At 38.3% G+C, this 14,521-nt stretch overlaps 1 protein-coding gene across 1 annotated transcript in view; it reads right to left on the bottom strand.

Annotated features, from left to right (window-relative positions):
* ELP2 (elongator acetyltransferase complex subunit 2) overlaps positions 1-14,264 on the bottom strand; it is a 38,718-nt gene extending 24,454 nt beyond the window's left edge. Inside the window, exons 1-6 of the mRNA XM_068194834.1 lie at positions 14,107-14,264; positions 13,929-14,007; positions 12,144-12,229; positions 10,204-10,354; positions 8,899-8,976; positions 4,663-4,727 (exon numbers count right to left, since the gene is read on the bottom strand). Coding sequence (XP_068050935.1) covers positions 4,663-4,727; positions 8,899-8,976; positions 10,204-10,354; positions 12,144-12,229; positions 13,929-14,007; positions 14,107-14,238 — 591 coding nt within the window. The 5' untranslated portion in view covers positions 14,239-14,264. The remainder of the gene's footprint in view (positions 1-4,662; positions 4,728-8,898; positions 8,977-10,203; positions 10,355-12,143; positions 12,230-13,928; positions 14,008-14,106) is intronic.
* Positions 14,265-14,521: the final 257 nt, after the last annotated feature.

The raw sequence follows: 14,521 nt of genomic DNA, 5'->3' as shown, positions 1-14,521 counted from the left end.
CAGCCTAGCCTCAAGCCACTCCAGGGATGGGGCATCCACAACTTCTCTGGGCAACTTGTTCCAGTCTCCCAGTAAAGAATTTCTTCCTAATATCTACTCTAAACCTACCCTCTTTCAGTTTGAAGCCATTGCCCTGTCTTCTGTAACTACATGCCCTTGTAAACATCCCTAAAATTACCATCTATATGTGAGATACGTGACTAGAACAGGATCAGACTAAGCTGATCAGACTAAGTTGATCAGACACTTCCAAATCAGAAAATTTAGGTCTTAAGAATGTGTTCTCACAGCCACCTAAGCTTCATTTGGCTGGTCACTTCTGTAGCCACTGACACCTCTAGATGGGACATTCCAGAGAGATGTTTATGTTAAACATCTGCCTGTGTAGAGGCAGGAAGGAACAGTCCAAATAGTGAGATAAACAGCAACCTAAAGATTTTTCTGAAGATGACATGCTTCTGGCAATACATAAAAAATATCTTTAGCAATTGATATTTCAGATAATGGATAAAAGACATTTATTTATTCATTTATATGATCTTTGAGAAAATGCTCTGTATTTTATAGTCATAAACGTTAGTTGGTAACTTTTTTTCTAACTGAAAGATTTGTTCAGGCTGAACTGCTGCTAACAGTTCTTTATGTTCTTTTAACACTAAAACAGTGTGTATATCTCCTGAAACTTGACCCTAATATTAATCTACACACATACCTAATAATTTTCCCTTTTTAAGGTGTTGTGGTGTAGGGTTTTTTTATAATTACCCTCCTCATCTTACATCAAAGAGATCTATTAAGAAAAGCAGCCATTTGTTTTCCCTTAAAAGAGTAAAACTAATTATTTTGAGTTTATTAATACCACCTCAGATTTCTAAGTCATTTCCTGAACAGGTTTTTAGGCACTACTTAGCTTGAAGTCAAGCATGCAGTTCTTTTGTGCTGCAGAACAAGCATGCTTAAACTGTCACCTAAAAGTCTGTACTAATTTTTATATGCTTACATTGAATAGTCCCATTGAACTATTCAAATGATTTAAGGTAGAGGCTGCTGAATTTTATTACCTCATATTCACTCATGGCTGTAATAACAGCACCAGATGGTGTATGAGGCCCCACTGCTGAAGAGAGATACCCCCAAACCCCTGAAAATGCATCCAGTCCCTTAAATGGACTCACGCTGCTTTCCCATTCCTATAACATCATCCTCCACTCTTCACCCCTCTGAGCAGGGTCAGTACAGTGGCTGGAAAATAGAGGTGAACACAAGGGCTATTACCATATACAGAAGCAAAGCATGGGGAACACAATGTTCTTAGTCATAGGATTTAGTTTTAGGTGGTCTGCAAGGAGCAAGGAGTTGGAGCCAGCAGTCCTTATGGGTCTCCTCAGACTTGAGATATTCTAAGATTCTATGAGTAAGTCAAAGTTTTAAGATATTGGTTCCCATAAAAAAAAAACAAACTGTTGACTGAGCAAGGAGTAGTGTATGCTCTTACGCTAGGATTTTTAGTATTGTTTTTGCCCTTTCAAGTTTATGTCTCTTGGCATCCTATATATTCAGTTTCTTCATATGTATTCAGTTCTAAAATTGAAGCAATATAAAGGTTCGTGCAGATGCACATTGTCATTATTTTTAGGTGATTCAGTCAAAATTTCTACTGTTGTCTAGGTTCTACATACACCAGTGTTTTGAGCTGTCATTCTCTCTTTTTTTACAATTTTGTTTTTATAGTCTCATATTTCTTCTCTGTTTCAGTTTCCACTTCATCCTCAATGGATACATAAGAAGTTACAGTACCAACAGTTAAACGTAACAAAACCTCCTGGGTCTGACTAGTTCACAGGTTTTCCCATTCTCTTACCTAATCTCTGAACATTGTTGCTTAGCGGCAATTTGTCTCTTTCCTTTTATGCAAAGAATAAAGCTGTTCTGTAGGCAGCACAACTAATGAAGCTGTGGACATGCCCAGCACACTCTGCACAACTAATCCTGTGAGTTAGCCCACACTTTGGGTACATATCTTTCAGGACCAGGCTAGTAGCCTGGCTAGTAGCTTGGTAAATTTGGCAACAGTGGTCCAAGTCTTCTTATTTTCTCTCCAGCAGACATTAGATGTCATATCCCTCCTCTATGCAGCTGTTAATCTCAACAGATTAGAAAGAGCCTGTATTATCTTTGATTCATCTCAACTATGCCAAACTATTTGGGTGGAACCCAAAACACATGGTACACCATCTTCTCAGAAAAACAAAGCTCAAATAGAAATGTTTTGGTTTAAAACACTAATTTAATCTGCTGGTTTACTTACTTGCCCTCCACAGGCCACATCTGCAGATGTTATATCCCAAGCAGGAAGACATATTATGGTTTATGAGCTTTCTCCCTGGATACTTTTATAAATCAATACCCTCTTCCAACAAGTCAGAAAAGCAAAGAATTAATTTTCTCTCTACTATATAACACAGTAAGGGATCTGTGGGTAAGGAGTCTCAAAAGATGAAAAGCATGCCCACTCAGTTTTAAAAACCAAGCAGTTTTAAATGAATAAATACATTTTGACTGAAAAATTAATGAGTTTACCAAAAGGTAGCCTGAATTAGCTAAGTAAAGTTGCTTCATCCTCCCTTAGAGTCTAACAGTGCCCTTCAAGTTTCATAAGAATGCCCTGTTACGAATGCATGTTCTACCTCTGGATTCATACTCATATCCATAACAACCTTTTTGAGGATGTTAACTAAAGGAAGTGCTTTACAAGAGTCACTGAATTAAGTAACCAGAGCTACAGGCCCTTACCAGTAAGGGAATGACACAGGAGCTAAGATTCTAATCACCCTCCCATGCAAAGTTCCAGTAAAAAATGGCAAGGCTACACTTCCTTCAAATACCTTTAATACTACTAAGAAGCCATAAAAAAGGTGTCAGTACATCTGAGAAAACCTGATGAACGAGATTTAGCAGCTAGGCAGGAATTCCTGTCTGAAGGCTTGCAAGGATTTTTAATTCTGTTAATAGTTGCAAAGCACAACACAGACTCTTCTCTTTGAGGCCTGCACAGTCCACGTAGCTAGAAGAGATGTTATGGAAAGTTAAGATAGACACCAACAAAAAGTCCCACCTCATTTTAGAGATATTCTGAACACCAACTCTACCACAACAGCTGGTGAAAATACTTTCTGAAATTGAAACTGTGAAAAATAACACATTCAAAACAAAACTGCTCACCCCTTGTATAAATCAAGTTTCCTACCTCCAAAAAAAGACAGCACAAATTTGCTTACAAAGCTTAAGAGGGAACTTGTTTATTCAAGTTGCGTTCCTTTACCCTCCACAGACTGACTGCCTTTTAAAATGGCAGACTATTGTTATACCAGAAAGTTTGGCCAACAATGGGCAAAGTAAGTTATGTATCTCTGAACATTTTTGGCAGTCAAACCATATATAATTCATTAACCTGAATCACACAAAAAAAACCAACTTTCAAACTCTGAAGGAGAAAAACAAACCACACAGTCCCTGAGATAAAAGTCTTTCTTTAACACACTGAGAATCAAGTGGCAATTCGCCATTGCTAATTCCCAGAGAATTCATTAAACTGACATAACTCACAAGTTACACAGGAAAAAAGAAAAAAAAAAATCTAACCAAGCACCCTTCTTTTCTTCTGAGTGGTCAAGAAATCATTAAACATAGAAGAAGGGAATGAAGTACTTATCTTACTGGCAACAACAGCAACCAAAAAAATCTTATTACTGTACATGGCAGCACAAACAGGCAAAATTATCTAAAAGTAGCTTTTATCTCTGTCTCAAAAAAACCCGAAAGAATAAAGGAGTATCTATTCTTTAATCTCTAAAGGGAGTATGTCTGAGCAATTGCAGCAGACTAAGTGGTTCTATATATGCCAGTTTCAAAGGGGGGTTCTAAATGCTAGCTTCACTGGTGCAATGGGAGAGCATTTGTGATTTGAAGGGTTTTTTTAAGGGAGTGAGAGAAAGAAGTGATACTGAGTTCTGTTTTGGAAAACAGCCATTCAACACATGCTTTAGAATCTAACAAAACCTCTGAACAGATGCAAGAGAGGACATAACGTTTTTCTACTGCTCGAAAGGAATATTTATCTGTATGAAAAACTAAAAATTGCCAGCTTCCAAATAACACAGGAAAAATGTGCGCTTTTATAAGATTGGATACTCCAAAAAAAACTTTTTTTTTTGATGTTCAAAAGCAGTCAAGCATAAAGGGCATACTTAGCAACAAACATAAAATTCCTCAGAAGTCATAACAGTTTTATTATTATAAGAATTTATAGAATGAAAGTAACATCACTTCCATATGAACAACTCAATGCCTAGATACTTAATAAAGTAGGACAGTTGCAGCTATTTTGTATCAGTGGGAATAGAAACAGGCTATCTTCACACAGGGGAAAAAATTAAGAAAAACAAATACTGTCATGCACTGAATTCAACTTCAATATTCTGTATGTGCATTTCATTATTACCTAGAAAGAGGAATGAACTATTTGAAAAAAGTTTGTTGTATGCAATGGCTACATAGAGACAGAAAGGACTTACTGAAGAACTTGGAAAAAGTCACCAGCACATTTGAAAATAAGCAGAAAGCTCAGTAATGCTCTCAGCAAGAGACAAAAATTGTAATTACCTGACCATTCTGCTGTATAAACAAACTTATTTTGCAGTCATCACCACCACAAGCCAGTATTGGTACTAGAAAGGAAAAGAAGATCTTCATTTTTTATAAGACCTAATATTCTAGGACATGAAAAAATATAAATAATGTAAAAATCAATATAGAAATATAACAATACTAACAGACAGGCAAGTGTGATACCACTTTTTTAATGTTTTCTACATTAACTGTCTAATAAATTAGTATCTTAAGAACACAGAACTCAAAAGTTATTTTAACTGCCAATAATATCTATAAATATTTAAGATGCTAAATGGAGTAGTTTGCCGCAAGCTCATATATCTGTAGGAAGTTCAAGTATTAGAGTTTTTAATTAATTATATTTTATTGATATCAACAGGCATTTGCTCTAAAAACAGAAGGAAGGAAACAAGATGACTCAGAACTAAGGCAATTCAAGTTCCTAAATCAACTAAAATGGGTTTAGATGGAGTTTGCATAATCATTACACACGAAATAAAAAGATCAGAATAGAAAGATCACCATTATCTGTACCCAAGAATACAAAAGCAATTAAATGTTTTTCACTCAAGACTACTCAAGTCTTGAGTAGTAGTTGAGCCAGTTCCACTAGTTAACCTAAAAAGTGCACAAACCCTGTAAGTCTATTGAATCAAACCAGAGAAAGTTAAGATAAGTTTAAGAAAGAGAAGTCAGACAGTGTATTAATTCCTCTCTCCAACAGAAGAGGATGAAGAAAAATAGTTAACGCTTACTCCACTCTTCCTTTTTTTACATCATAAGAAGGAAGTGTTACTGCTATAACAGTGGACTGAAACAGTAAAAGCAAATAAATTTAGTATAATACTATGAAGAAGTAAGTTATAAGTTAAGGGCTAGACATTTGCATTTCTCAAGTCTAGATAGAAAACCAGATACTAAATTTCACTAAAGTCAACTACTTCTTTTAACGAAAAGCCTCCATTACATCCCTTTATATAGATAATTTTATCTTTACTATGGATAGATCAAAAATCAACTTGAATATTCACAGTATGTTTATCGTCTATACTAATCTCTTCTTTCTACTTGTACCAAATCTGTACCTAGTTATCCACTGTTCCTCTTGCACTTCTCAGTCACATTCCATATTCTTATAGTTCCATCACTTGCTTCCTCTCTCCAAACCTCCAAGTCACAATTCACCTCTGTCTCCTCCTCTCTTTATTAGGTCTAAAAAAAAACCTGCTTTGGATTGAAGGTGATGAGCTGCTTTGAATGAAGACCTGGTCATCAGGTCCACAGAAATTGGGCAGGAGTGATATTTTCTTCCATAAAACACAATACAATGGATGTTCTTGAAGACAATATCATCCTTTCCTGAGAAACACATTTTATGGGCCATTACCGTAATTACATATTTACTCAATGGAATGAACCTTTAACTAAGAAAACCAAAGAGAGAATTATGATTTAGTTGCTGCTGCAGACAAATGCAAATACTTTCACTCAAAAAGTTCTATCAAGAAATATGTATCTGTCAAAAATGGACTAGTATGTAGTTTTTCACATAAATGCTTTGGGTTATTAGAATTTGTATCTGATTAAGATAAAGTTCCTGCAGAGGAAATAAAAAAGTACATTGGATAAGCAGAGCTTTTCCCAGTTTACTTGCTATTTTCTTCACCTGTTGCAATTCAGTTCTGAGGAGACGATTATTTACTGTCAGAGGCCATGCTATATCATGACAATTATCTAGGTCGTAGGAAGAATCAGATTATATGACAAATAGCTGATCAAGATCTGTAAAAAATAAAACCTATTGCCAGCATTTTAGAAGCAGAGTTTGTGCAGATACTGTAAGGCAAAAAGCAAGCAACCAACCAAAACTGCAAAAAGCTCTTCTTCAAGGCTAAACAGCAAATGTACAGAAACCCCTTAACAAAGAGGCTGCCAGAGAAGTGTTTAAGCTGCCTTCCAGCTGCAAATGGCTGGACAGGTTTTTATGAACAGTCTATCAGATTTCCCTATTTGACTTCTTGACAAAAGTTTTCCATTTTTTTAAATAATTTATTTTCAAGGGCAATCAGTTAAAATTCTAGGCATCAGGAACATCTTCTGAAAGTTAAGGCATCCATTGCATATGTATTAATTTTCAATGCAAGCCTCAAATTTCTTTTCTTGCTGAAATTAAAGGTTACTGTAAATGCTTCAGGAAATGTAGCTTATGATTTTCAGAAAAGTAATTCTGTATTTAGTTCCTGACTTAAGAAATGCAGATTGTTCTCAAGAGAAAAGCTTCTTTGAATCTCTGTGCAGCTGACAACTTAGCCTTCGTAAAGATTTCTGAGCAACTCCTAAATTTATCATAACCATTTTTCCCTGAAGATCATTAAAATTCCAAATTGCCATTAGAGATTAATGTTACTGAAAAATGATCAGTGGTGATTTTTAATAATATATTTTAAGCTACTTTATTTAGATTTCAGAATTAACACACTCCTCAGCTATATGGACTACTATGTCAGGTTTAGGGAGAAAACACTGACTATGTTTTATTAAAAGCCCCTTTACAGATTTCTACAGGAAACACCTCTATACATTTATGGTTCAAAATCTGAACTGTTTCTTTGCAATTTTAGCAGCAGAGGTCATCTGTATTGGAACTGGAACAAAAAAAAGCAAGTGTCTAGAATTTTTTTTAAATTACACACAAAATGAAATTTTTGTGCAAATTGAAAATAATTTCAGTTCTTAAGAAAAATAAAGAACTCTTTTTCAGTTTATGAGCACTGTACTGCTTTGGATAACTAATCTGAATTGGAATGGGAAGAGTTCACAATAAAGGATTGTCCTGCTCTCAAAGTAACTTTAAGCAACACTGGTTTTGGGGACTTGGGAAAACAAAATCTTTGCTATTCCACCATTCACAGAAGATTCAAACATTTTATACAATTTGAGTTTCAGAAACACTGAGTTTTAAGAACTAATACGATCATTTTAATTTATGGTGTTTTCAGAATGTATGGTTACTTCTCTTATACACAACATGATTTCAACATTGAACAGATGCACTACTCTAGAGTGCTACAGTGAGAATTTCTTACCTGTACAGTATCATAAATGAAGACATAATCTATTGTTTTGCAATATGAATGTTATGCTCATAGACACCACAGACACTTCATTTCTAAGGAATATTCACACCCGCAGTAATGATTTTAATTTACCCTCGAGCCTTTTAACTTCACCTTAACAAGTGCATGTTAGTGTATTTACAGGAAAAGAGAGAGAGGGAGAGGTGTAAATGTTCTTTAATGGTGCAGATGCTGCTTTTGGTATCAGATATGCTCTGAAAACAGACACAGGCATTTCCAAATAGGACAACACATCTTGATAGAGCTTTCATTGCTCCCAGAATTATCAAAGCCAAAGAATAAAGTCTGCTTATAGGCATATAATCAAAACAACACATCAGTGTGGAAAGCATAGAGCAAAGAGCTGAAAATTCCAGAAAATTCCAGATACACTAAGAAAATTTAGCACTTTTTCAGTTGGGAGCCTGGCAGGCTTCCATCCAAGTGAAAGACTCTAATGATACTTAAACACAAATTTAATTCAACACATGTATCTGGCCTGAGGATACATCTGATTTATTAAAAAAAGATTCTACCTATTTGCACAAAAAGAATATGTCTGTGGCAGCCTACAAAACATAACATTTCTGTTAGTAGAAGCCTACATAAACCATACTGAACAGTCAGGTTAAAATAGTTCAGCATAGCAATTTTTTTTCACATTTAAGACTGAACAAACAGATGATAAATACTGCTTGGGAACCTATGGTTTTCAATGCAGGCCTTCAGATTTTTTCTGAGTTTTGCCCTTCAATTCAAACAACAAGAAGAAATATATGCAGCAGCACCACAAGGAACAGGTGGAACTAACAGCATCATCCTATCCCATTTATTTACAGCATTTTTACCCTGGTTTAAAGCTTTCCATCTCAAGAGTTCAACTGAGCAACTCCATCTGAGTGCCATTTTGAAGACACTAATCAGTCTTTGTTTTTAATTACTGGGAAGAGTTCAGAGAAAATCTTTAGATACAAAAATAAGTTTAAGCAGATTTCACAGGAAACAAAAACTGTGGTACAGAGGTCTGGAGTTAGTAAAATGAAAATCTGTTTGGGGGATTTCTTAGATTTTTCTTCCTGCATTGATATTCAAGATGTGCAGCTTTACTTACCATCGCTGCCAGGCAAGAAGGATAAGCAGACATCCATAACAAATCCATTTCCAAACTGCAGAATTTCAATGCATTTAGCTGGAAAACAGGAACAGACAGTGTTGATCTCATTTGCTGTGACTATTACAATTACACTGTCATTTCCTTCTATATTATATAGTTAAAAATTTCCCATCCATTTTTATTTTAAGAAGCTGAAAAAAATCTACATTTTTTCAGAAGCCTAAACAATAATATCATCTTCTGTGTGACCATAAAAATTCATACAGTTAGTTGAGTTACAAGGTAATACTAAGTGTTAAATCTATACAGCTTCACTGCGGTAACACACCAGAAGCAATAAATACTACAAAATATATCCTGTGGCAACAGCATTCACAACACAGGAAGATAAAACTGAATTTTCTACAACAGCAGCTAGAGAGATGAGCAAAAACCTGCCAACATCCCTGAGATCCTGGAAATCATTAAACTAGTAAGCCATCCAGATCAAAATAAACAAGAAGACAGCAGAAAAAAAACTGTCTACAGAATTAGTCCCTCTATCACTGTAACCCTCACCAGCAAGACAAAATGGAAAAGATGAGACTTCATGGGGTTCTTTGGGAGCACCAAAAACACCTTCCAGAACATGGGACTGTAGATTGGCAACTCCCACTTCTCACACTTAGGCAAAGCAGTACGAGATCTTCAAATACACATGAGAAGGAAGAAAGTAGCTGAAGAAATGCAGCCACTAAAACTCAACCAGCAAATAACACCTGAAATTGCAATTATCTACCCAATTTATTTCTTATGTATTTTAGAATGCTGTTTCCCCGTATTTCCATGCAAGAGCCTAGCTCAACAGAAGGTCAAGATCCCATTATCCCAAACGTCACTGGACTCAAACCAATAGAAAAAAACAAGTGACTAGTTAAACCTCACCTTTCTAATGCCAGCATTAATCATTTTGCTACGTAATTCTACTTCACATATGCATACAGCTAGTCTGCCTACACATTACAGAGCAAAACAATGGTTCAGAATATCATAAGCTGAATACATATTTAAAAAAAAAATGTAAGTTCTGGCCACACATCCCTGACAAAATATAAAGATACATCATTCTGCAGAACAAATCTGACCCAAGGCTTTCCAAGAGGAACAAAGTGCTTTGATGTACTGAAGTCTGAAGACAAATCAATGTAGTTGCATTACAAGATGTTAGAATTTTATACCTAATGGATATGCATTCATCATTCTTATTTAGCCAGTATGTTATCCCTAACATTAATGTTATCCCTAACATTAAAAAAATGTTACCTTCTGAACCATGGCGAGACCAGATTCTCACAGTAGAGTCAGAGGCTGCAGAAGCTATTAGCAGATTTAAATCAGGTTCATCTGACTGGTAGACAGCATCCACAGCAAAAACAGATTCCGTGTGGCCTTTGAGAGGAATGCTTTTCACAAGCTGAACACATGAGAAAATTTTACAAAGTTTTAAATTGCAGTAATTTATGTGAGAGAATTTTTAAAGCCACTTTAGGAAAAAAAATAACTTAATACTGAAAATGAGTTCTATACCTGCAATGGGAGAGTATCTGCCAAGCTATGCTTAAGCTAGAGCATATTCCAGGAAACCCAGAGAAGGGATACAACAGCAATGAATATTAAATTGGTAAGATTTTGCTCAAAGCTGAACAGAATTAAATGCTCCCGTGTATATTATACAAACCTCACCCTTCCTTGAGGGAAGTTATAAACAGTATAGAAGTTAGGAAGAGAAGTTTTCCTTCCTTTTTCTCCTTCTCTTGTCTCTCAGCCTAAGGAACATCTTACATAAGTTTGGAGAACCTTAGTGATGGAGACAGAGCAGAGAATACAATGGAATAAGCAGTAGCTACAGCAGCTCTAGCAGCAATGTTTAGCTTGTGTTCTCACAAACCAAAACAGCTTTTTACTGCTTCAAAATGCCAACATGAGAAACAAAACCACTAAATTTAGACAATGAGTACAGGTGATTCAATTTACAATCTGTTCCTCATAAACACTAAGATCAAAATGAGAAGCTTTGAATTTTGCAACCAGCAGTTATGCAGCATTTATTCAGATTTTATCATAGACAGACTTGATATCTCTTTCCAAAATACAGCCTGGTAGGCCTCAGTGAGAATTTTTGATTAGTTGAATACAGAACTTTGTTTTTAAGAATTTACCCTAGTCTAGAACTCCCATTAAAATGCGCACATTTAGCCACATTCTTTTAAAATTATTGCCATATGGCTGTGCACCACATCAGCAGAAAAAGTTTATTAGAAAGTCTGTAAGTTAACTTAAACAAATGCATGAGCAGTTACAATGGATCAGGATGAGAAATAACTTATTTCTGAGAACTTTCCCCCATCAAAGTAGGTTCATTTCCCCCTACTATGCATTTTCATGCATTTTAAAATGCCGAGTCTTATAACTTTGAGACAGATGATGAAATGGGTTACCTACACAGCCATTCACTATCTAGTGCTTAACAAGCAAGATGTTAAAAGATAGGTAATAAAGTGGTTTTTTAATCAAAAATTCAGGTCATTTGGAAGGTTCTTTCACACAACACTGAATCTTTTGCCTTACATTTTACAGAGCAAATAATAAATTAGCATGTCTCCTTAGTTTTCTGCATTTCTCTGACAAAAGCCAATTGTTGCACAGATTTTTTTTTTAATTTTCATTTTTGTTAAACATCTACTCCAACTTGTATATCATCCTGGTAAGACTATCTATATACAAACCCCACACTGTTGTACAGATTGACCAGAAATCACTAGAAATGGATATAAGGAAACAAGGAAGAAGGATACAGAAAATGCCAGCTCAGAATAGTCCTCATGGTTTGAAGGCTTTAAGGTGGTTTAAAGAAAACTGCCATGTGAGATCAGAAAGCTGGTGAGTCAAGAACAGATAAACAGGGTCTTTCAGACACCTAAACAAATCCACTCAATGACTAACGGGTTCGTTAATTTCTTTACCAATGCTGATTTGAAAAAGATGAACCACAGAGTAGAGGAAACAACATTTATAGTAACACATATCAAGACAGAGTACCAACAATTTCAAGGATACACATACTGGGTTCAACTAAAAAAAAATACAAAAACAGTCAAAGTGAAATAAATAGTATGAACCAGAAATACAAACAAAACAGATAATTTGTGATATGTGAGAAACTAGCGCAAAGGGAGATTTGAAAATAAGGTATTCCTGCTTACCTGATTATTCCATGTTACTGTATCTTTCCATTCCCAAAGAATAAGTTGCTTATCAGATCCACCAGAAATTAACTCTGTTTCAGAAGCTAAAAAATACGCTTTCGTTAGTTCAGTGTACACTTAACTTTGTAACAGCAATATAAGCAGCTCTGCTGGTTACTACTCACAAAATATCACGGGTAACCAAAGCTTCCACTGAAATATAGTATGGTTAATAGGAGTTGCACTGTGCAGAACAGGTTAAAAGCAAAGATATTCCCTAAGAAAATATAAAGAGAAAATTCTCAGAACTATTTAAAGTTCTGTGTGAAAGTGGTAAAAATACCTTTCCAGAAGACTCTCAAATCCAACAGTGTAAAATAATCTTTGGGTTTTTGTTTGGTCTTTTTGGAAGACAGGAAAATAAAGCAAGAGAAATTTAAACAAACAGAATTCAAAGCTTCACAAGAAAACCTAATTCCCAAGTTCCCTGAAAATAATTTATTTTAATCATTTTTAAGAAGAATATGTTTCAGTGCAACCCCCTGAAAGGATAGCAGTTTATATCACTATTAAAAACAAATGCTTGCACCTCAGTACTTCTCAAAAAAAAAGGGAAGCAGCACATTACATTAACAGTCTAATCAGTAGTCACATTTCTCTTCTTCAGTGAGTTTTCATATTTGCCTAAGGGCAAGAATATATGCCTATGAAAAGCCTGCACTAAGCAATGTTAAATCCTGAAATTACTATCCAGCAAAACCTCATAAATATCTCAAACATTTCTATCTACCTAAAGTTTCTTTTTATCGAGCACATAACCTCTATGCAACTTCAGAGCTTTATACTCAGAGACTGCTGAAAAGGCATTGAATCAGTTTACAAAGTCAAAACATGCAAAACTCCAAACATTACTGAAGAGAGTGGAGAAGAACAAGCAGCACAAGCCATCAACCTGTGTGAGCTGCCACAGCCCCAGGCAAACATCCTCCTAGGGTGCCCTTGGCTGTGGGGCCAGAAGCAGAGATTCCCCCCATCACGCAGCTCACCTGGGTTCGGCAGCTCACATTCCTGCAGACCCATCTGTTAAAATGAGGCCACACCTTGAGTACTGCATCCTGTTCTGAGCCTGACAATTCAGGAAGGGCTCTAATGTGCTGGAGCAGGTCCAGAGATGGGCAGTAATGCTGATAAGGGTCTGGAGCACGCAACTTATGAGTGGCAGAGGGAGCTGGGCACGTTTAGCCTGGAGAAGAGGAGGCTCGGGGCAGACCTTATCGTTCTCTACAAACACCTGAAAGGAGGGAGTAGCCAGGTAGGGGTCGGTCTCCTCTCCCAGCTAGCAAGTGACAGGATGAGAGAACACAGTCTTAAGCTGCACCAGGAGAGGTTTAGGTCGGACATCAGGGAAAATTTCTTCACAGCAAGGGTGCTTAGACATTGGAATGGGCTGCCCAGAGAGGTGGTGGAATCACTGTCCCTGCAGGTAGTTAAGGAAAGACGGAACGCGACACTCAGTGCCATGCTCTGGTTGACACGGTGGTGTTGGCGCATAGGATGAGCTCAGTGATCTCAAAGATATTTTCCAAACTAATTAATTGTGTGAAAATCCCTACTAGGAAGCTAGGCTTAAGGTGAAAGGATGCACTGCGAGGATCGCAGTTCCCTATTTCCTTGAATGTTTAGCGCAGCCCCGCTGCTGCCGAGCCTCCCCCGCCACCTCTGCCCTGCAAGGGCAGCAGCGCCCGCGGCCCGAGGGGAACGGGCCCCGGCCGCGGCCCCACCGAGCACCGCCGCGCTACTCACCGTGGTCGCGCCGGCGGACCCAGCGCACGCAGTTCACCCTGCCGGCGTGGCCGCGAAGGGCGGCGACCACCCGTCTCACCTACGGGACAGACAGACAGCACCGAGTGTCAGGGACTAGGACTGGGACTGGTCCCGGTCCTGGCCCCGGTCCCCCCCCCCGCAGAGTGCATCAACTCACCGCCGGGTCGTAGAGGATGACGTCGTGGCAGCTGCCGAAGGCGAGGAAGCCACCGCGGCCCCAGGCCACGGCGCCGCCGCCCGCCCGGTTGGCGCAGCAGGCGATGTGACAGACCGACACGGGCGCCGCCATCTTGGGCGCCGCCGCGTGCGCGACCCCGCGCGGCTCCCGTGGCAACGACCCCGCGCGGGGCGGGGCCTGAGCGGGGCGGGGCCTGAGCGGGGCGGGGCCTGAGCGGGGCCTGAGCGGGGCGGGGCCTGAGCGGGGCGGGGCCTGAGCGGGGCGGGGCCTGAGCGGGGCGGGGCCTGAGCGAGGCCGGGCCTGAGCGGGGCGGGGCCTGAGCGGGGCGGGGCCTGAGCGAGGCAGGGCCTGAGCGGGGCCTGAGCGGGGCGGTGCGGCGCGGCCGCCGGCTGTG

This window comes from Anomalospiza imberbis, chromosome 1, assembly GCF_031753505.1.
Source record: "Anomalospiza imberbis isolate Cuckoo-Finch-1a 21T00152 chromosome 1, ASM3175350v1, whole genome shotgun sequence".
Lineage (NCBI taxonomy): Eukaryota > Metazoa > Chordata > Aves > Passeriformes > Viduidae > Anomalospiza > Anomalospiza imberbis.
Note: the sequence above shows the minus strand (reverse complement) of the source record. Positions and strands in the feature narration are given on the sequence as shown.